The 24,463-nt window shown below is 24.3% G+C and overlaps 1 protein-coding gene across 1 annotated transcript; it reads right to left on the bottom strand.

Moving 5' to 3' along the window:
* Positions 1–481: 481 nt before the first annotated feature.
* On the bottom strand, positions 482–15,661 carry LOC145832206 (interferon-induced, double-stranded RNA-activated protein kinase-like). Its single transcript, XM_082939529.1, has 9 exons — positions 15,641–15,661; positions 14,543–14,692; positions 13,851–13,933; positions 13,497–13,607; positions 12,586–12,659; positions 11,797–11,906; positions 7,906–8,035; positions 6,425–6,492; positions 482–577 (listed from the first exon to the last, which is right to left on the bottom strand). Exons 1-9 carry the CDS (start codon positions 15,659–15,661, stop codon positions 482–484), a joined length of 843 nt encoding a protein of 280 aa, XP_082795655.1.
* Between the last annotated feature and the right edge of the window lie 8,802 nt (positions 15,662–24,463).

Here is a 24,463-nt window from a genome sequence, read left to right on the forward strand (position 1 = left end):
CATCAATTACAGTGAACATTCCAACTTGACAATAAATGTGTATCAGCAACGTCGGTGTCACGAAGCTTTTAAAAAGCATCATAAAGTCTTACAAGGAAACGCTAAAAATAATCCGATAATTCCATACTCATACCGGACACATTGTTGTTCGCAAGTAAACTTTAGCGGTCTGTTTGCTTTTCTGTAGAAAATATAAGTCAAGAAATTATAGATCAAAGCAAATTCGAGCCATTCCACTTCAACATCCATTTTGAAGAAAGCCATTAGTACAGAGGGAAATTACACATGCTTATTCAAAAATAATTTTCCTTCTATAAAAACACAGAACATTAAAACTTTTCTTGACATCTTTTTTTCTCAACTTTAACAGAAAAGACAAACTTTTATAGTGGTATGTTTGCTTTTCTCAGATAAGGGATACTACTTAGAGATTTGCAAACAGGAGGGGTAAATCTTTTTAGAAACTTACGATTTTGAACAGTTAAGCGACCTGATCCATCAACTTTGACAACACGTTGATGGCAGTCCTTAACTTCCACAACCACTCCAATTTTCCCCTACTTGCTAGGAAAGTTACCTGTTTGATTTAGTATCAGGACATGATCACCGCAAATCAGTGGTGGCAACAATTTTGTGTTCTCACTTATATTTTCCAGAGACTTAACATGACAAATACTAAGAGATTCTTCCTTTTTACTCCATACTTCACGCCACATTTTTGAGATATGCGTATATTGTAAGACATAACACTCTTTTTGATGAAAGGTAATGACTTCTTTAAATTTTGTCCCAAAAGGATCTGTGCAGGGGATAGTTTGCATCCTGTGTGTAAAAGTACGTTTTTCTGTCCCTGTACTTCCTTTTTCTTCTTCGCATTTTTTAGCTCGAACATATTTTTCTACGACCTTGGCTGCAAAAGCCATCAAAGTTTTGTGTATACAATCCACCATATAAAAGTACATTTGACTCATCAGCATAATTTTGGTGACTTTGATAAACTTTGAAATTCCAACAGTGTTTACAAGCAGAACGCTCAATATATCTCATATTTTTATTGTTCTAAACAAATTTGTCGGTTGATTTATTACATATGCTACAACTTATTTTACCATTTGGTTTTTTGTGGTTTTCTTTAAGTATTTGTATACATTTGGTGTATACAATCAACCAACTAGAAGTGCGTTTGACTCATCAGCATAATTTTGGTGACTTTGATAAACTTTTTTATAGGACTTTAACAAACATTTTTACAGGCCGAATATTCAATATAACTCATATTTTTACTGCTACAAACAAATTTATCACTTTAATCATTGTAAAACATATAGCTTTTGTGCATTAGTTTATACATTTGTGTAACACTTAGTTATAACTTAGATAAAATATATATTTAAGAAAATAGTTTAGTCCGAAAATATTTGTTTTATGTAAGTTTATATTTAACTTTATTTTCATATATTGTTATAAAAATATATAAATTTTAAAATTAAATAAAATATTTATAAAGTTTGTTTTTTGTGTTAACATATCAAAATTTTAAAAAACTTTGTATTAGTTTTGTAAAGTACATTAATGTAAGAATGCTGGAACTAAAACACCACATATACAACATTACAACAATTTAGTTGGATGTTTGGTTAATACACACGCTTTTGTTTTATTATTAGTTTTGATCAGTATAAATAAACAATAGTCTTGTATTTTATTTTCAAGTTAAAACTAATTCAGCTTTAAAATTTCTTATTGTTCAATAATGACAACCTTAATGAATTGATTACTTCTTATAAAAATTAGAAAATATTTATTTTTGTTTGTTATGATTTAAATTACTACCATTCATTCAGTTTACAATACTTTACTGTTATAACAAATTTTTGGATAGGTTAAAAATAAAATGCAAAAAAAAACAAAGTCTATAGTATTCGTTCCATAAAAAAAAAATTATAAAAAAGGTAATAATAAAGTTATAAATTGCCATATGTAATCAATTAAAATTTAAATCATCGGTTTTAATAACTAATTAAATTTTTTCAAGGATATAATTGTTTTTTTTTAAGTAATTAACTCGATTATTTTGTTGATGATGTTGTTAATTTCATTATGTTATGTGAAATACTCAAAAAATCTTAATGAATATGGTTATAGGGTTTAAAATAAAATTTTAGATTAAATTTATAAGCCTATCTTAGTTTAGTTTAGTTTTAAAATGTGTTTCCCGTTTCGTGTTGTAATTCTATTTTCAAACTTAACAAAACAACTTATGTAAATTATAAGATTACCTAGTTTTAGTTGTGTTGGAACTTTATTTATGTATTTTAACACAAAACAAGAAAATTGAAAAAAATATATATTGTTTTTAATTGTTTTTTTTTTTCTAAATGTTTAACACCAATTACTTTTCTTGAAAAATTGCTTTAATTCAGTTTGTGACTTAGTGGGTACCTTTCGCGGACGCCTGTCTTTAAAAGTTCATACCTTATTAACGCTAACTTAAAAGTAATTTAACGCACAGATCACAGAATATTTAATATCTTATTGGTAGAACTGAGCGGTTTCCACATTTAGGAATTCTGTTTCTTTATGCTACATTTAGAACATGACTACCGACATCTTAATGATACTGCTTAGTATATTTATAACAATAAATTGAAAGACAATTAGGATGTAGTTTAAAAACTAACACTATTTAATACTGATAACAATTTAACGTACATATGAAAATTATTTGTTAGAAACTCAGACAACTACTAAAAATCATTCCTAAACGGATTATCCCCCAATGACAATTAATTATAAATTTTTTGAATATACGAATGTTCAACTTGATTTAAATCCTTTGTTTTATGTATTAAAAGGTTTCAATTAGAATATCATTAATATGATTTTGTGTCTGTTTAAACATTAAAATTGATTTATATTTAAAATGGTTTAGTTGAAACTAATCAAGTAATAACGGTTGTTTTCTATTTTTGTTTTATTACGTTTTTAAGTTTTCTTTCTGAGTTTGTACATAAAAATTTATTCACTATTACTTTATATATATTTTCTTAATCAAAAATACGTTCCTTTCAATTATTTTTTTAGTTCAAGTAAATGTGGTTTTTTTTTTTATTATTTTATGAAAAATTCATAATTACTTAGTGGTTTATATTTTAAAAACAAATAAGTTAAGAACTACATAATATATGAAAAACCAATCGTTTAATGTAATTTAAGCCATACTATACTATTTCTGCAAATAAGCACTAGTTTTTAATGGTTAACTGAGTATGAAATAACAATGTTTTAGAATTGCACAAAAAAACAAAGGAAATCTAAGTTTAACAACAACTTAAAAATTAAATTGAAAAATTAAATAAAAAGTAAAAATTTTAACTTATATTTAACTTTAAAAAAAAAGGCTTGTCTTCTTACCAGGAAAAAGAAAATTTGAAATTTAATTTTCAGTCAAAATTAAACTAGAAAGCTTTACATTTTTTAATAAAACCTGGAAGTTATAAATGTTTGTTTTTAGCATAATGAAAGTAAGAAAAATGTGAACGCTCGCAACTATGGTCATTGGAATGGTGTGCAGAAAGACCTTGTGATCATCGAGTTTAACACCATACATTTTTTGACTAGTTTTAATTTAAAGAAAAAAAAGAAACTTAAGACCAACAAAAAGTCAATATTCTTACTAAGGGCATAAATCATTTTAATCTTTTTTATGAAGTTTTTACTAAGCTACAAGATGAGTTTTACAGATTTCAAAACAATTTTAGACCTCCTCTATTGTAGTTTCCGACTTTGATAGGTTATGTCTCAAAAAGTATTTAAAGTTTTAAAAATTTGTAAAAAGCAAATTTTAGCTTAGTCCAAAATCAATAAAATAAGACTTCATCGTGAAAAAGGTGATTTATCCCCCTTATGGTTTGTTTTTTCATTACAGTATAATGTACTTAAAACATTTTTTTTGAGAAAAAATTATTGTGCATTTTTTTATGCCTATTTCTGCCAATATTAACTATGTAAACCATAGTTAACCTTGAGCACCACACCGTCTCCTCCCTTATATTTCAATTTTTTTACAATCTCTAAATTTAACAATATCAGTAATTTTAGTTTAACTCGTCCTACCTTAACACAAAAAACCATATCGTACATAAAGTTTAAATTAGTTATAAGCTTCATGATATATATAATTTCAGAAAGCAATATTTACACAATTTAAACAAGATGATCTTCAGTTGAATAAAAAGGTCTTATCCAAACAGAATAATAAAATATAATTGATTATGGTAAGGTTTCCCAACAACATTTTTGTTGTTTTAAAAACTAAAATTTCAGAGCATAGCTAGATAAATTAACTTTTGAGATAAAGACAAACTATCACTGTTAGCCTTAACCCTCGAACGTAAGTTATTATGTTTTTTTTTTTAACTTGAAATTTAAATCGATACATAATTTAACCCTATATCAAAAACAAATGATAATTCGAAAACCAAATACTCTAATCTAAAAGATGATGTATAAAACATTATTGTAGAAGTAGCAATAAGAATACGAGTAAGCGTGAAATCTGAAAAACTTTAGTAAAATCGGTAAAAGCTGCACCGTGTAAATGGAATGAAACTCTGCTATCAAATATTTTTTCAAGATTTTGAGTTTTCGGAATTTGAATTGTCATGTAAGCAGATATAACGTAGTTATACATTTTTATTTTAAACTTTTATTTTTAAAATAAATTCTTAAATAAATTAACTTAAAAGAAATTAAACGACTAAAAAATTAGTTCTATTTAATTTAAATAAAATGACTTATACAATTTTCAGTTACCCGTACAAAATCGTTTGTACCTTTTTTCTACTGTTAAATAATAAAACAATCAGCTATCCATGAATTTATTTTTAACATAAACACTTTTCAACTAAAAACTTTGAACGAAAATCAATTAACTTTTAAACGTAACACATCTAATATCCAAAATTAAAATGCTTTAAAGCACATAATTTTGTATTTTATACATAAAAAAAAGACTCGATTTCTGATTAGTTTTACAAACTACTACTTTCAAAACACATTATAAAAGAAGGGTTTAAGACAAAACTTACTAAACTAAAACACAATCTATTATAAACAAGTTATAGTCTTAGGAAAACTATTATTAAAAGAAAGTTGTTTAAATCAATTCAAAATTTTGTATGTACAATATATATTGTAAAATAAAACACTTGAGTAATAAAAACCTAACTAATAACAGAAAATAATGAAACTATTTTAAAAGTTTAAAGTATTTAGCATCAGATTTAACTCATTAAACTAAAGTTGATAAAATGTTAAAACATTTATATAAACAGGTCTAATATGTAAATATCAATTGTGAACTTTAGCTAACTTGTCTTCCTAAGTCTTAATAAACACAAACTTATAGTAGAGCTTGACTTTTTTTTATTAAACTTTTTTGCTATGATTTTAATTACTTCAACCTTGAAAACATTAAACTTAAAGAAATACTAAGAAAAAAACGCTAATATGTAAATAGAAATCATATTATAGTATAAATGTAAAATGACATATACGTATAACACAAAACGAAGTTTAACGAAAAATAAACTAAATCAACAAAATAAATAAAGTTTGCTAATTTACTAGTTTTCTACTTCTTTAGCTTATGAAGAGCTTTTCTGACCTGTTGTGCCGAAGGTCTTTTTTTTAGATTTTTACAGAGACCACTCTTAAACACATTTTTCTAAAATAGTTTAGAAATATTACAACCGAAAAAAAATAGTAGAAACTGATTAGTAACAATAGGTAATTAAGAAATACAAACTAACAATTTTGAAGTGGCCCTTTTTATCAAAAAATTTAGGAAATTTGTTCTTTTTGCAGTCCAGAACTGTTCTAACAATATTGTGTGGCCTACAAAAGACCAAAATTCCTGTGAGGGATGCCGAAAAAATATCTGCCGAACTTGTGAACTTGTTAGCTTTCTGCGAACATAATAAAACTTTTGAAATAAGTTAATTAACAAGCTGTTTATTTTATTATAAATGTTTTATAAGTCAACAACTATTCTAAATAAAAATCAGAACTGTATCATAATTTAATTACTTACAAAGTTTAAATTTGTTTTACTTAACTTGATGCTTCTTAAAACGATATTTTTTACTTTTGTTTGAATATAACGTACATAGAAAATAAAAAGCTTTAAAATTTTAAAAATAAAAAAATTTATTTGCCACTACATCCTAATATGATTGTGAATTAAAAAAATTAGGTTTAAACCACTTATTTTGACTTTACATGACCAAAAATTAATAAGAAAAAATAAATTATTTCTGTTTAATCTCAAAAACAAACATAGCTTGTTTGTATATGAGAATTTAAAAACAATTGAAGTTTATTATACAAAATAAGTTTAAAAAAAAAAAATTAATTATATAACCTGCTCTTCAGGCATGTAAAGGTCAGTTCCTGATGGCCTACTATGTTGAATTAAGTTTCCTGGTTTACCTGTTAAATAATTTTTTTTTAATATTGAAATATATCCATGTGTTATATTGTAAACTTATAAATTTGTTTTAAAATAAAGTTATTAAACTCCTATAACTATATTATGTTTCACGAAATTGTAAATGTCTTCTGTAATTAATGTTAATGATTATCGAAACTGTATATAATTTTTAAACTATATTGTTAAAAGTAACTGTTAAATGCTATAAAAAATGTTGTTTAAAATTTTAGTTTAAGTAATGAACCTTTTCAAGATTTTATAATGTGTTAAAATTTTGACTTATTGGTAAAACTAGCAAGCAAAAAAAATAATTTTAATTTTAAAACTTTTTTTAGGGTACTAAATTTTGTAATTTTTTTTTTTGATTTTTGTGAAATATTTTTATTAAGTACTACAATATCTTTATATTTATATTAAAAACTCTTTAAATTGCTTTAAATTAAGTCTTTGAACTTCTTTAGCTCAAGTATATCTTCAAAATTCTAACTGAGTATATGTCACATATATTTATGGTTAATTATTCACAAAACTGTATATAACTTTAAACTATGTTTTTAAAAGAACCTTTTAAATGCTACAAAAATAAAATATTTTAAAACTCAGTTTAAGTAATGAACCTAGTGAATAGTTTTAAGTGTAGTGTATAAAATTTCAAAGTCGATTGTTAAAACTAGCGAGCAAAAAATATATTATTTCTAAATCATTTTTTGAGGTACTAAGTTTTTTTGTTTTTTCTTAATGAAATCTTATTGTTCGAATAAATTTAAAACCTAACTCCATAATATGATTATAGCTTGATTAAAAAAATACAACTAAAGTCCATATAGGAATCAAATACTCTTACATATAAGTTTCAACGGTCTCTTATATAAACATTAAAAGATGAATTATAATTATTTAACATTTAAAAACTTTATTTGAATCATAGAGATTTTTGCAAAATAATATTGATAAAAACGTAAAGAAAAGAAATATATAATCGTCAATTTAGTCAAGTATCAAAAAATTTTATAAAAGTTTTTATTTTTAAAATCTCTCGATTTTAGAAAAACTAAGTTGAATAGTTTTAAAATAATATTAACACATAAAATCTAGAAATTAATTCAGGAAAATAGTATAAAGTGATTATTAAATAAAAAATATATTTTTTAAATCAATATCATTATATACGAAAATTACTTAAAAATAAGTAGGGAAGTCACAGCAAAATTAAAAAAAAATAAGTAATAATGTTTTTTTATACGTATAATAGGTTTTCTTTGACTAAAAGTAGTGTTACCCGTAATGAAATTGTTGAATTTCAAACTTTGATCTATTATGTATCAAATAATGCTGTGACGTTTAAAAATAGATAAAAAGATACTGATAGCAAAAATAAATTTAAAAATTTTTTTGTAAAAACAAAAACTAACCAAAAAACTTAGCTAGACCAAAATCCGTCAATTTTACTTGCAGGTCAAAACTGAGAAGAATGTTCTCCGGCTTGATATCGCTGTGGACCATCATCAATTTGTTATGAAGATATTCCAAGCCTTCAAATATCTGTTGTATAAATAAAGTTATAAAAGTTTGTTTTAAACAAAGTTACAACTTTCAAAAGTAAACTTTACACAAATAATCATTTTTAATTTTATTGTTTTTGTGGATCAAGAGTTATTTCAAACCATATTCTGTTACTCTTGTGTTGTATTTCAAAATATAATTAGACGTATTTTCATTTAAAATTGTACTGCATACGCTGATCGCTTTAGGGTTAATTATAATTTACATTAGGGTTTTACAAAAGGACAATGACGATGCTTTATGTGGGACTTAAGTAAATCAGTTGGCAATAGATACTTAGAAGGCGTAAAAATTATGGTAGTAAAGTGTAGATAAGTAGTGAAATTTCAGATAACTTATACCACGTTTTCTGGAGTTTAAAAAATGAGGAAATAAAATAATGAGGCATAACTGACCAAAGATATCAACACACTAGACCAGGAGTCGGCAGACTGCGGCCCACGAAGGGTAAATCTGGCCCGCTAAGTAAAAATAAATTCTAAGTTAAATTTTTTCGGTAACTTGGTTTCGTTTCAAGTACCTGAATAACATTTTAAAACAATTAAAATACTTTACTTTTCTAGGTTAAATATGTGTAAATGACAGATTAGCATTTCACCAGGGTTTTTTTCTTAGTTTAATAATAACTTTCTTTTTACAACAGCAAGTTATTATCGGAAAACAAAACTGCTTGGATTTAATAATTTAGCTATATAATACCTATTTAGTAAACGGACTGAATGCAAATAATTTCCGTTTTGTACTAAAGTAGTATACAGTAATTAACTAAAATGTTACTTATCTAATTTTGGATCTGTCTGTTTAATACAAACTAGATAAGGGATATTAAATTTATTAAGTATGTACGATTTTAATAAAAATAGTTCAATTTTAAGCAAATAAACAGCTAAAGTTTGTCTAAAACGCAGACTATGACTATTTTAAGACTTTAAGTCTCAGGCAAATTAAGTAAGTTTTTTCTGTTTTTGGCTTGAATTGCTTTTAGTAAACTAAAATATTAGCATAAATTTTGGTCACTAAGGCTTAACTTTTTGCTTAAAATGTGAAAATTGAACTTATGGTGTATGTTTTGTTCAATCCACAGTGTTGTTTTGAATTATATTTTATGTTGAATTTAAAGTCTTGTAGCTAATATAATTTAAATAATTATTTATATAATTGTATACATATAAGTGTGAAAAACCAGTGTTGCCGAAAATAATCGGTGTTGCGATTCAGTGTTGCAAATCAGTATTGCGATTATTATCAAAAAAAACATATTTAAAGCAGCTTAACAGCATCTTTTTAATATTGCTATATTGTTGAAGACAGCTTTTATTACGTTTAAATTATTTTTATTTTAGAAATAGAAACAAAAATTGTACAATCAGAATCTTTATACTGGTGCATTGCACCTTTGCTTTTGAATTGTCTTTACCTATAATTGTGTTTTGCATTGAAACTAAACCTAGAAGATTAAATTTATTATAAATCAGCTTAAATTGACAATTAAATTACCTCATAATCTTAAACAAAAGTATAAAAAAATTAACAAACAAAAAAAACATATTTTATTGAGCATTTTAGTACTTATTTTTCTGCTATTAGAATATAGCATCTAAACAGAGTAAATTTGAACTATAAAACGAGCAATGAGAATTAAGAGACGTTAGTAGGAGTTATTGCGGGAACCAAAAAAACAAATCGCTTAAGTCAGTTTCAACAAAGCATATGACTATCTTCAGTAATTACAGAAATTTGCACAACAATAGGTAATTACATAAGAAAAGCAAAATTGCAAAGCATAAATAAAAAGTATTTAAAAGTACAACTTTTTACTTCTATTAATTGTATAAAATTAATTAAGGTAAAAAAAACTGTCTTAAATTTTAAACTAACATTGAAATAACAATGTTAAGCAACTTTAAATATGTTTTTTAATAAAAATGTAAATGTAATGCATACATTTGTATCAAATCGTAACTTTATTAACTTACATGTAAAAATAGCTCAAAATACCAGGTTTTTTCTAAATTCAAGGATTTTCAAGATTTTTTAAGCATAAATTATTAAATTCCAAGCTTTTCCGGAATTCAAGTTTTTTGGCAACACTGATTGTTCAGATTTATATATGTGTAATTGATATAAATAGAATTTCAAATTGTATCAGCTTCAAGACTCAAAATTTAACATATATTATAATTCAACAAACACTGGAATTGAACAAATCATACATCATTAGTTTAATTTGCCACTTTCAAAAGCAAAAAAAGCCAGCCTGAGTCATAAAGAAAATAGCATGATTTTTTAATATACAAAACGCAATTTAAGCCAAAAACTGAAAAATGACTAAATTGGTCTGAGGTTTGAAGTCTTCAATTAGTCATAGTCTGAATTGTGGCAATTTTTGGTTGTTTTTTTTGCTTGAATTCGAAATATTATAATTAACAATGTACAAACTTAATACAATTACTAACTTTAAATCTAATTTGTGTTAAATAAGTAGTTCCAAAAAACAGCAACTGTATATATTAGAATGCAACGCATAACAGCTAATTTAATTTACCGAAAAACATTGTTTGGAAATTTAAATTGTATATCTAAAGAAACCATATTAATTTATATCATTGATATTTTTTAAATGTGTCTGTACACACTTAGATATTACTTGTAGAAACAATTACGTAAAAAAAAATTCGCATGAATTAAACTTAATCTTACTTAATATAAATAAAAAGTAGTTTTAAATAAGAGCTCTTTATGTTTTGGTGTGCAAAGGAATTACTTTAAAGTGTAAAGACAATTTCTAAATTAATCAAAATGTTTTTAAAATGTGTCATTTAAAACAGTCCTTATTTCTTATGTTATGTTATTTCAGATGTTTATTTACACACTCAATTTTATTTTTTATTAATTTTAAATCTGTAAAAGAAACTTAGGAACAAAAAACATAGAACAAAAGAAAACCTAAACTGTAAGAAAATTATATTAAGTTAATTATTGTGCATTACTTTAGTACATAATGAAAAACATTTGCAATTAGTTTATTAAATAGTTTAAACACTTTACACTTTTTAACTTGCTGATGTAATAGAAAGCTGTTCTGAAACTGAGAAAAAAAAACCCTGGTGAAATGCTAATCTGTTTTTTTTTTTATCATTAAAGTCTTTTGAATTATTTTAACATTTTTTACAGGGACTTAAAATTAAATTAATCGAATCAAACCAACTTACGACAAAAATTAACTTAAAACATTTTAGTTCTGCGGGCAGAATTCTATTCAAATAAAAATCGTACTCAAGGACCGCATATTTACTCTTAGCGGGCCGCAGTTTGACGACCCCTGATGTAATTTGTACTATGAAGCGGTTTTTTCTATATCTATATTTGATAAGCTGTACTATACTGTTAAAAAATATGACAAGTGAACTAGCTAAGGTTGGGAAACAAAAGTTTTTTATCTTTTTAATTAAAATGTGTAATGGTTTTGTTTAAAATATTACAAACAAATTTTAGAACTTTGTGTTTAAGTTTTAAAACTCTTATTATGAGCTAAAACTTAACATGTTTAAATCTAATAAATTATGTTAACTTAACTCTTTTTTTATACTACACTATATTTAGTTATACTTCAAGAAATGATATAAAAAAACTCCGAGAGAATGAAGATAATCATTGCAAAAGCCTTTAATAGTGAAATTTAAAAAGTTATAATATTTATATTACTTATAAATTCAAAATTGTACAGTTCAAATAAATACCTCGTCAACTATTCTGAAATTTGTAGCAAGATCAACAGTATTGGGATAAATTAAAAAGCTGTGAAGATCCATCGGGAGTAGTTCACTCATGATTATGAGTAAACGAGATTCTGAAAAATAAAGTTTTGTAATTAACTTTGAATAATTTTTTATGTTAATGTTTTAACTCAACTTAGAATAAAATATGAACTTTTTTTAATAAAAACTATAAAAATAAGTATAAAATTAACATTAAAAGTTAACTGTAACAATACATATTATATTGTTTCTTATAAAAAATGTAAAATATTAAATATAGATGACATTCTAAAATTATCAAAGAAGTATATAACAATATCAGGTAAAATATTTTGTCTAGAGTGTACTAGTATTAAGATGATATTATATCACTTTGATATTTAAATACGTAAGTCCAGTTTTAGGCTCTAAAAGACTTTCGCTGATGTTTTCTTAGATTTTTTAAAAGTGAAGTTAAAAAAACTCTTTTATATAAAAGTTTTGATCACAATAAGTAATATTATTTAAACCTTTTTAGGTTTTATTTCACATGTTTTTGTCATATAGTATAAGTTGTTTAAATTTAAAGATAAAAATTTTGAATTTTGTAATGAAAAAATAAAACTTAATTATAAGTTTTTTTTATTAAACCAAGTTTAATTAATCATACTTTTAATCAAAATAAGGTTTTAATTATTCAAAATTAAATAGTGTATTACTAATATTAAAAATGCCTTTTTTTTATTATATAAAAATTAACAAAAATTTCATTACTATTAAACATATTTTTACTTGCTGAGTTTAAGTTTCTTGTGATGTTTCCAATAAATGTTGACGACATTTTGAAGGATTTACTTAGGTGAGTCCTGAAAAAAAAATTGTTCATTTCAACATTTTAAAATTCTTGAACTAGTTTTAAATTTTTATTTTCTTATACATTTAAGATGCACAAACTATTTTAACAGTAAGTAAAATGACCTGTTATCAGCACACATTAATCAAATAAGACTTGCTCATACTAACTTGTGTATAGGGATAAGGGATTGTTAAACAGGTTTCGAGACCCTATTCTACGATTTGAAAAGAAAAAAAAATAAAAACATTGTTTATCTAGGGCAGGGATCGGTAGCGTTTAGAGACTCACGGGTCAATTTTCATAAAGAAACTGCTCCCGGGCTGCACTACTTATAAAAAGTCTTTAACGGCCGTAATTATTTTTGAAATACTTGTAATAATCACTATAAAAATACTGTTTTTAAACAAAAAATATATAAAACAAAGAATAATAAAGCACTTGTAAAGACTATTTATCGAACTTCAGACTAAATCTCAGTTTCATTTTTACAAAACTTTTTATTTTACCGGACATGTTTAAAGAAATATCTTGCCCAACGTGTTCGGATAAGTGAACAAGCACTGTGTTTGTAATGTATTTGTTTTAAATTTAAGAGTTTTGTAAAATTTTGAATTTAATAATGAATGATGATTTTAAAGATTTTCAATCTGTCTTTACAATTTTTTTTAGAAATATATAATTATAAATAAACACTACAACCAATGCTGTAGAAACTGCAGCTTACACAATTGATGAGAGGAAAAATGTAAAAAAGAAAGTATAAAAAGCGCGATGTAATTTAAAAAACAAATAAAAATAGTTATAAAAGTTTAAATACTTATTTTATATTATTTATTAAATTATAAACCTTATTTCTTCATTCAACGCTTCTGCCCAAACTCCATGATATTTGATAACTCTTGTATGGTTCATCTTGGCAAGCTTGTTTGCCTCGTTTCTAACTTTCTCCAATTTGTAACTTTAAAAACATACTTCAGTTATGAATAGTATTTAATTACTGATTTGTGATTGCATAGTTTAGAATAAATTAGTTGCATTTGCATAAAATTCAGAGTAACAAAAAAGAGATTACATGAAAACCATGCATTTTTTCCATCAAATTATAAGTCAAAAAATGTAAAAGATTTTTAAAATGTTAGCCATGTTCTATAGTTTAAAAGAACTACGAAAAACTTTTAATAACTAAAACATAAATACTAACGATGTTGTGACAATTTGCAGTTTGAGGGCATAACAGTAATTGTCCAAACTACTGCAAGCAGAAATCACTATTCCATGGCCGCCCTGTGTAATTGTAGAATAATAATTAAACAAAAATGATAATCTTACTTATTAAAAACATTTTAAAACAAATATTAATATAAACTGTTGTAAAAATTAATAATGACTTATATTTTCAACAGGTTGTTTTATTAAATTTATGCTATTTGTTTTTTTACGAAACTTAATTTTGGTAAAAACCAGTATATAAAAAAAAAATTTTTTGAAACGTAAATGTAAACTTATATAAACAAGTTGCAATATTTTTTGAAACAAGAACTATTTATTTTGTTACAGGTTATTTTATTAAATTAAACAGGTTGTTTTATGAAACTTAATTTTGGTAAAAACCAGTATACAAAAAAATTTTTTTGAAACGCAAATGTAAACTTGTATAAACAAGTTGCAATATTTTTTGAAACAAGAACTATTTATTTTGTTACAGTTTCAAATACTAAGTACTATTAACAAAAGTTTACCGAATATTCTACACTCACTTCTCTAACAACAATTGTTAAGTTTTAATTTAAGATTTTTATTTTAAAGAACAATTTCTAAAATTAAGATATATTTCATTTTAAACTTCTAAAAATTAAAAAGTATTTAATATCTACCAAGAATTCCTACACTCACTTCTCCAAGTACACTTATCAGGTTGTAGTTTAAGATGTTAGTTGGAGCAACTTCTTCAAGCCCCATTGCTGGAATATCTCGAATGAAGTTGACATGATCGTGGTCATTCGTGGATACAATGGTATCTTCATTGTTTATCAAATTTTGCTCCTATTAAATTTCATAGATTTTTAGAGAGAGTCAGTATAAATTTAAGTATAAAGGAAATAAATACTTGAGCACATTTTCTTTAATGTTTTAAAGATTTTAATATAACAAGTTATTCAAAATTTAACTAACTGTAGTGTCATTATTGCGAGACTTTGTCACATGTTTCTGTAAAATATTACTATTTATAATAATTGTCCTTGACATACCTTTAAACTCGATAACCGAAAGGTATTTTCGTACAACAGGTCCTTGGACCAAATATTTGAGCGCTTTTATTTTTCGTTCAATAAACAATATAATGATTTCTTATATGTAATTTATATAACATGTAAAATATTTAATATTTAGTAACACAAACAGTCTACTTTAATTATTAAGTGCTAAGGTTTCACACCGCTTAATAAACAGATCAATTAAAAAATTAGATAAAAACCAAACAACTGTTCTTTCGTATTTAAGTAAGCATTATGCAAAACTAACTTAAATACAAAATTTTTAACATCTCAAACAGACTAAAGTGTGATAGATAAGCATTGGAAATTTTTAAGGTTTTACTAAATACATGAGATTTGAAACTGACTTTTATGCACCAATACGCGAGAGCTACAATCCCAATTACGATTAAAATGCTGCAGAAAACTACAACTAATATGACCCATAACGGCCAGTAGTTAGTTTCTTGACTTTCGGTTAGCTTAGCTGATTTTGTTTTTTGAGTCGTTGTTGAGCTAGTCGTTACCGTTTCTGGAGTTGCTAACGGCGTTGTTGTTATATTACAGCTTTTAATCTTCTCACAGACAACAAAATGTTTAAAATTAAATTTTGAACAAAGTGTAAAGCTAAAAACTTTCAAATTTCTAATTCCTAAAAAGTAAGAACAGTTTGTGTTTAATTCTATATTGGTTCCTATTCGATACCATAATTTCGTTTCATATTTCTTGCTAAAACGTTCCACTTCCTCTTTAACATCATTAAATTTAGTTTTATCAACAATTGAATTTTTTCCACATGTTTTCACCTGCCCCCCACCTGGCACGAGTATGAATGTGAAGTTTCCACTGGTTTCTATAATAAAAAATTAAACTATTATTTATGACTTTAATTATTTAATATAAAGAAAGAAGCTAATAAACTATATTTAGCTATTATAATACATGTCTTTTTTTACTAAAATATACTCAAATATATTCTGTAAGCTATATTTTCGTAAAGTTGCATTATTTATCAGTTTATCATTCGATTTATAAAAAACATAGTTAAAAGACAATGCTGACGTCTCTGATCAATACAAGCAAATGGCTGGTTTGTGTGAGAGCACGATAAAGATTGTAGATTTAAACTGCAAGTTTTTCGGTTTTGACTGACTGATAAGTACTAATAAGGACGAGACCGGTCTCAGAACTACCGAAGCTTGTGAACTGATGATCGAATTGGTATAATCAACCCTTTTTTCTATTGAGTTAAAGGTAAACTTTTAAATTTTTTACTGTTTTTTTTTATAAACGATTAAAAATGTTTTGATTTTTTTTAATAATAAATAATGTTTGAAGTTATACTTTAAAAAATAAAAAGGTATCTGCGATACTTTTACTTTGCTTAAAGTTCTACAACTAGTTTCGATTAAAGATAATCATTTTCAAGTAGATATTACAATTATGAACAGAGCATATTTAAATTACTACAAACAAGTGAAAACATATAATATAGTGACGAAACATTTATCTTTAGTTTTAAGATTTTAAGTAAAGAAATAACTTTTTATAGAATTTGTATTAGTTTTCTTTAGATTAAGCAGCTTTTGCACGTACTAATTGAAATTTTTAAAGTGATGTTGAAAAAAATGGAGAATTTAAATTCTTTTGGAAAAACTACGACAAAAAAACTTAAATATATTAAAATGAGTTCAAATATACTAAAAATAATTGAAAAATTGTTTTAGTTTAATTGCTTATCTATAAAAAAGTAGTATTGTTTTGTTTATAATAATTTTAGCTTGTAGTTTTTTTTGTCCATTTGCTTTCCGAAAAATCTAATTCTGCTTGATACTCTGAGCTATCCAAAAAAAGCTTTCACAATAAATTTTTTCGATAATGAAAAGTGAAAACTAAATGTTATAAAAAAGAATTCAAAAATTATTAAAAGGTGTAACTTAAATGAGTTTAAATTTTTCATGTCTTTAATTTTTGTTATTAGACTATATCAAAAATTAATATTTAATTTAACATAGCATTCTACATCTTTTTGTTAATATATTTATAAAAAATTATATTGTCATTTTAATTACCTTTCAACAATTCTGAAGTTGTATTAGTTTGAAAGGCAAACATTAGTAAAACTCCAAACCTAGAATTTATAAATGTTTTTTTTAAATATATTCACTTGTTATTCACAATAAAATTAACACTTCATAAATCTAAATCAGTTTTTTTGAAATAAACTGTATTTAACTGAGTATAAAGTTTACAGATTAATTAAACCAAAAAAGTTGTAAAAAGTATAAAAGTACAATTTTGCAATAAATATTTTTTTCCAATAATTTAGTTTATTACTGTAGTAAAAAAGTAACAGATAAAAATAAATTGCATAGATTTTTCTTATCAATATATTGAAATTTTATACAAACTGTTTAGAATTATAATATTTAAAATAAAAGAATAAAAAAGTTCATATGCTAAACGACAGATTTTAGCATTTTTACATATTTGGACAATTATCACAAATAATTATTATTAGCGACATTTTTAACTAAAAAAAAATAAAAAAAGGGCAAATTAAGTAAGTACATATTTTTCTGTCATCGTGGAAAACATTAACTGGTAACAAACAAAATAACTAAAAAACTTATTGTTAACTTTAATGTTACATCGAACAACTTGTAGGGTTACTTTAAAATATTTAAAGAGGGTCAAAAATGTGGAACTCATCAATAATACTAATATTTCGAAATACTTATAATTTTTATTGAATATTTTCTAAAACAAACTAACAAAAGACTTTTGATTTGATACATTGTACTTCTTTTCTTTTAATATATTTATAAGAAATACTTAAAAAATCTGTAAAATATATTCAAATTATTTTATTTAATTTTGTTTGTATAAATTCGTTCAAAAACAAAAAAAATAGAAATCAAAAACTACACAATACTTTGAAAGAAACTTTTTAGCTAAAAAGTAGTATAGTGAAAAGTAATTTTCATTTACAAAATAAAACCATTTTGGTCTGATGATGTATCTAATTAGTTAATTACTCAACGTGTCCTTTATAAATGATCAGTTTATAAGAAATTTGCTTTAAATCTACTTGTTGTTTAATGAGCTACAAAACAGTTGGAAGTAAATAAAAGTGTAACTATATCAGTTAGTTATGTTGATGAAAGTGAATTTTATGCAATTTTCTATAATTTATTTTTAATTTTAAACTTTCAAGTTTTTTTTGTTTCAATAGAATTTAAAAGTGCTTGTTTAACTGTTTTTATAGATGAAAATTAAAGGTTTATGTATAACTTTTTTATAAGGTGAATATAAAACATTTTCTAACAAACTAAAAGAAATTTATAAGTTTTAAATACAAAATTTTTTTAAGTCGAATTAAAAGTACAATTAAATATTTTAGTTATATTTATTCTTTAACAAGATAGTGACTTCTATGAATAAGTACTTCATATGAGCTAAAATTTAAACTTAGTAAAGTATAATTTTGTTATAAAACTATATATGTATATATATACTTTTATCACAAAATTTACAGCTCATTTTTACAGCTACTTTTGAGATTCTGGCTGGACAAACTTTTATGATTTACAAATATTATAAAAACAAACTATGCAAAACTATATATCATTAGAAGAAACTCTCACCTTGACTAAAACCTATTTTCTCAAAACCCCCCTTATGCAAAACGTATGGGATGTATGCAAGTCTGGAGTTTTAAGCCGATTGGTTTTTTACATGTGGCTTATTATTACACAAAACCGTTAAAAACAGTTTAATTAAAGTTTTTTTTATTAAAAACTATAAAATCAAGAAAAATTACAAAAGTGATAAAAATTACATAAATTAAGAAATGCCACCATAAAACTTTCTTGAGTTTTTGTCTTAATTAGCCACATGTAAACAAAAATTTAGCTAAAAACTTCAAAGTTGTATTTTTTGGATCCCATACATTAGCCAACGTTAATTGTTTTTTTCAAATCTTCTAAACTTTTACACGGGGTGTTTTTATGATGTTTCAAAAGTATAGAATATTCCACCTAAAAAATCAAAAGTAGCTGCAAAAATAAGCACCCTAATATGTATAAAAATACATATTTAATTTATTAGTAAAATACAATGTCTAATGTTCTAAAACATATGTTTCATTAAGCTAATTGCTTTAGTCATCAACTAGTTCAATTTAAAATAAAAAGAACTTTAGTAAATAGAGATGCAAAAATAATACATAAAAACAAAAAACAGTGTGACCTAAGAATTGAATATTGTACATTACAAAAATTTGATTGATCTTCCGTATAACTAATAAAACAACTAAAATTTACAAAATCCACAGTTAAGTGACCATAAAATACTTTTAAATTTATCATCTTACGTTTATTATGTAATAATGTTTTTTGTTTTTTGTAAAACTTTTAGATCTTTGTTTACCAAAGTGCTCTTTATTTTAGATTGAACTAGCCAATGACTAAAGAATTTAGCTTTACGAAACATATGTTCTAGAATTTTTTAAATCGTATTTTACTAATGAATTATTTAATAGCTCTTCAAGTGGGCTATGTAGAAAGTGATTAATTTTGAATAATGACTTTATTTTCTATATATATATATATATATATGTGTGTGTGTGTACCAAGTGAAATTATTAGTTTTAAAAATTAACTAACTAGTTAAAAAAAAAACGTTTTGATTTACCAAAACTCCTATAGTAGCTTTATTAATATTTTATTTCCTTAAAATCAGAAATAAAAAATATATTGAAAATAATAACAGATTATATTTATATTATGACTTGCTCAAGTTCAGTTGAAACAAGTACTGGTACATTTTCTTTTTATGAGGAACAATTATCATTATGTGAGGCAAAATTAAAATGTATTGAGAAGGGTCAGATATTAGCTCCAATTACTAACAAATTGGATGCCGACAAAATCATTGAACTATTAAACACCAATTATGAGAAGGATACTTATTGTACGTTTAATACTTACAATGGAGCTAGCTACTGGATTGGTTTAGATGTAGCCTACAATGGAACAAAGCAAGAAAGAGTGTTTACAAATGGGATAGAATGGGATGAGAAAACTCACGGTGAAATATATACTGACTACCTTAAAGGGTCTTATGCTGAATGTACAGCTGTTATGTTTCAACCTTTAATCACTCAAAGTCCTTTTCCTATAATGGCTGATTATTGCGAAGTAACGCAAATTGCCAGCTTTGTTTGTCTCAAACCAAAAAGAGAGAGTTCTGCTGCTTTTATTATTCAAGATAAAAAAAATTTGAACAATGTGTTTATTCTACCAGCTGGTGTTGTTTTCGCGTTGGCTGCTTTAGTAGTTTTAATGATTGTAAGTATTTTTATTTTACAAAGCAAAAACAAAAGAGTTGTGAAAGCGCTTAGTTTTGAACAAGAAAAAGGACGTCTGATGGAATATAGCCTAAAAAGCGTTTCTATTGTAGGTAGAAAGAAAATATAAATTTAAAAACTTTTTATCACTTTTGTTTTCCTTGTGATTTTAAGAATGTTTTTATACCTTCTTTATAAGTCTTTTTTTTATTATAAAAAGTTCTGATTATATTATTATAAACGTTTTTGAATTATGATTTAAGTTGTTTTTAAATTAAAGCTATAAAAATTGCATTAAAAGTTTTTACATATTTTTAAAAAATATCGTTCAACTCTTAGTTTAATGTATGTATAAAATGAGTCCTTTTGTTGATGTTACGGAAATCCCCCAATATTTGCAGAGTCAGCATGAAAAATTATAAAAATTATATGTTTTAATATGTTTGGGTAATGTAGGTTAAGGTTAAGGGTTTAAATAAAAACAATATAATATTTTGGTAGTGTGGGTTCGGGTTTAAGTGTATAAATATTAAAAAAAGTTAATTGATGATTCAGCAAACATTAGGGGAAACAGTCCTATAAAATAAAATAAGGAATTAATTATTTACAAAAATATAATTATAAAGCTTAATTTAATGAATTTTTTACAAAACACTCTTAAAATATTTTAAAAGGAATTTTTAACTTTTAGCAAAGCCTCATCTACTTTGCTGTAGATTAAATTAAAAACAGTTTTAAAAAAATACAGAAACATATAATTAAAACATTAACTTTTTGTAAAATATGTTTTTATTAATAACTCTTTCTATAATAGCTCACATTAAACTAGTAGGTGAACAACAATACATTAATAGTTGTACTAATTATGTAATTAGTTCTAACATAGAAAGATCTTATTTTTAGTAAATTTTTAATACATTCATTATGTTTTGAAACTATGAAAGATTTGAAAGTAATAGATAATTAGTATTTAATTATAGTTTAGCTAGTATCCATTAAAAATTTAACTATTGTTTTCAATACTGATTTACATAAATTTTAATATGTTAAAATAACAATATAGAGCTTATAAAGAGTAATAGTAGTTTTGTGATGAATATTTTTTATTTATTTTCAGTTAAAAAATAGAAGCCAAATTGAGTTTGATTGAAAACTTGGTTAAAAAAAAAAAAAATATTTATTGTTAAAATGTAGAGCTTAAAAGTATGAGTGCGCTGTAATCTTATGTTTCACAAACAATTTAGCAACCATAATGTAAATATTTAATATTAAAAATAAATGAAAAATTATCTATTCTATTTTAACCCTTTTTCAGTTATGAAATATAGTAAAATCATAATGTGCAATATTTGAAAAATCTATTTTTTCTATTTTAAAAATTTCTTAAGTTTTCTGTGCACACTAAACATGGGAGTCTTATTAACAAACTCGAAATAAAGTTCTTAACAAAAGTTTAATAAAAAAGGAAGTTTTTTTCAAAAACAAGCATTTTGAGGAAGGTTTTCTTAAATATTTTTAACACTAACATAAAAAATGATTAAGACTTTATGCTATGCTTAAATTTTTGAGAAAAATTTAATTAAATAGGTTTTTGTCTTCTATTTAGACTACATTATTTCAAAACACGTTATTATAACCACGAAATTAAATTAACTAATATGTTCTAACAAATTGTGACTTTTAGTTCATACTTCTAGTTTTTATGGTGATAAGACCACTTGTTTTAATTTTTTTTAACGATAATTTACTTCAGATTGTGTATAACAGCTTCAAATATTATTTTTATTAAAGTTTTATTTGAATTTTAAAAGCATAAGGGGCCACCTTTTTTTACATATTTAAGTTGTTTCATATAGTTTTGTTCTAGATATAAGACATTTTTTACTACAATAAAAAAATTAGAAAAATTTTAAAGATAAAAAATTGTCTAAGTTAATGAAGTTATTAGATTTCTAAAATTGGTCATAAACTGCAATAACAATTTTTCTTCAAACCTTTATAAAAATTTATTTTAATTTTAAAAGAAGGATTAAACATTAATACCAGAACTTTTATTATAGCTTCAAAAAGGTTTTTTATCTTCATTCAGACTTTTCTCTATACTAAACTTAACATTTTATCTTTGAAAATCATATGTTGTATATACAGACAATTAAAACATGTTTAAAATATGCTTTACAGTTTAAAAAACTGTCTATGAGCTGTTTTATTTATTTTATGCTACTAAAACCGAATATAAAAATAATACTAGTTGATTTGTTTTAAACTAAAACTTAATGAAAGCAATAAAAGTTGTTTATGAATAACAACTTTTACTTAGCTTCATTGTGTTTCAATTAAACATTTTGTTTAGATATTTTTATTTATAACAAAATACATATAACATCCATAGCTAGGAAATATAAATAATTAAAGTATATACACCAAGTTAGTTAATTACTTGGTAAATTCATTTAGTAGTCTACTAGTGTATAAAATGATAAAAAGAAAATTAAAAGGAAATTGGTACTACATAGTTGGCAGATTTTAATCAGCTAAAAGCCTTACGTTTTCACTTACATTTGTATAAACCTAAGAGATTTTTGAAAAATGCAAAATTTTTGCTACAAAGTAGTGATTTTATCAAAAATTATTAAATTTTCAAACAGTTAAGAAGTTTACTATTCTAAATTCAAAAATTTTATACATTAAAATGTATTTTACACTATATAACAAGGGAACAGGTCAAATATACACAATGACATTTTTGCACGAAGGGTCGAATATAAACGAATTGCTAAAAGAAACTTTTGCATGAAGGGTCACTTTTGCACGAAAGTCATTTTCGAACGAGAGTAAAAAACAAAATAAATAAAAAACATTATAAAAAAAAACATTATAAACAAAAGAATTTAAAAAATACCGACCAGGATAAGAGTTAGGGTAACAGAGATAATAAAAATAACTAATTAAATGACCATTTTAAAAACAAGAAAAATTAATAAAAATAATTTATTAAAAATAAAATAAAGTAATAGACCCTTTACTAAGGGTAAGGGTTAGGGGTTACAGTGATAGTAAAAGTTTAAATCAATAAAAAATTAAACAAAATGTAATAAGTGATAAATTAAATAAATTAAATATAAATAAATCCGTGTAAAAGTGTACCTTCGTACATATTTGACTCTTACACATATAACAGGGTTCAAAAACAAAATTTTGCAATTTTAGACTGACATGCTATTTATACCAGGGTTGGTAGGCATTTAGTGGTATGCAGGCCGAACTTCAAAACTATATATATTGTGCAGGCCAAGTTGTTTTAACTCTTTATAACAGACCCAAAATATCTAGTGTAAGCTTCAAGCTAACATGATATGTACCAGAGTTGCCACTCGTTTGTTCAAATTTTTTTCCAGGTTTTCCAAATTTCTTCCAGGTTTTTTGAGTACACATTTTCGGCTCTATATTTAGTTTTGAGTTAAGTTTAAGGTATTGAAAGTATAAAAATATTGAAAACATAGTTTAAAGCTACTTTAAATATGTTTTTTTATAAAAAATATTTTTGATGATTGCATATTTTTTAAATTTTTATTACGGAATTTTTGAGTCAAATCAAAGTTTTACTACTAAACTGAATTTTTTATGAAAATTGTTAAAATTCCAGGTTTTTCCAAGTTTTTTTACTTTTTTTTGTACAAAATTCCAGGTTTTTCCAGGTTTTTTTTTTCAAAATTTCTCAAATTCCAGATTTTTTTTGGTAAGTTGTCAATTTCTAGGTAAAGTGGCAACCCTAATTGAACATAAAAAGATTTTTTTTGCACTTCATTTTAAGTTAAAAAACATCTAGTACAATATTATTTTTATCATCAGGCCAAATTAAAATATTTGCAGTTTTATAAACTACATCCTAATTTAGATACAAAATTGTTGACTACATTCAGTCAAGTTTTGTGGACCCTTGATTATTTCTCTAATTTTTGTTGGTTGAAATTCTATTGTGCTTAAAATTAGACAAAATGATAAAGGCTATTAGTTTAGTTTAAACCAGAGGGGTCAACTCATGTAGAGCAGTGAAGCAGATGCAACAACTAAAAAAATACTTTATTTTGACAAAACCCTTGAAATTATTATTACTTAAATAAACTAGTTGTAGTATTTTTATCTTACTATATAAGTTTATAAGAAACTGGGAGTTTTTGACTACTTGTAAATTTTCTGCACCTTCAA

Source organism: Thalia democratica, chromosome 3 (assembly GCF_965202585.1).
Source record: "Thalia democratica chromosome 3, ktThaDemo2.hap1.1, whole genome shotgun sequence".
NCBI classification, from domain to species: domain Eukaryota; kingdom Metazoa; phylum Chordata; class Thaliacea; order Salpida; family Salpidae; genus Thalia; species Thalia democratica.

Excerpts from the sequence above, each read along its gene's own strand:
- LOC145832206 (XM_082939529.1), bottom strand. The coding sequence starts at position 15,661 with ATGTTAAAGAGGAAGTGGAAC. Across the intron at positions 12,660-13,496 it reads GCGTTGAATGAAGAAATAAG|GACTCACCTAAGTAAATCCT; the intron begins GTTTATAATTTA and ends TTTTTTTTTCAG. Across the intron at positions 8,036-11,796 it reads ATTTCAGAATAGTTGACGAG|ATATTTGAAGGCTTGGAATA; the intron begins GTATTTATTTGA and ends TTTATACAACAG.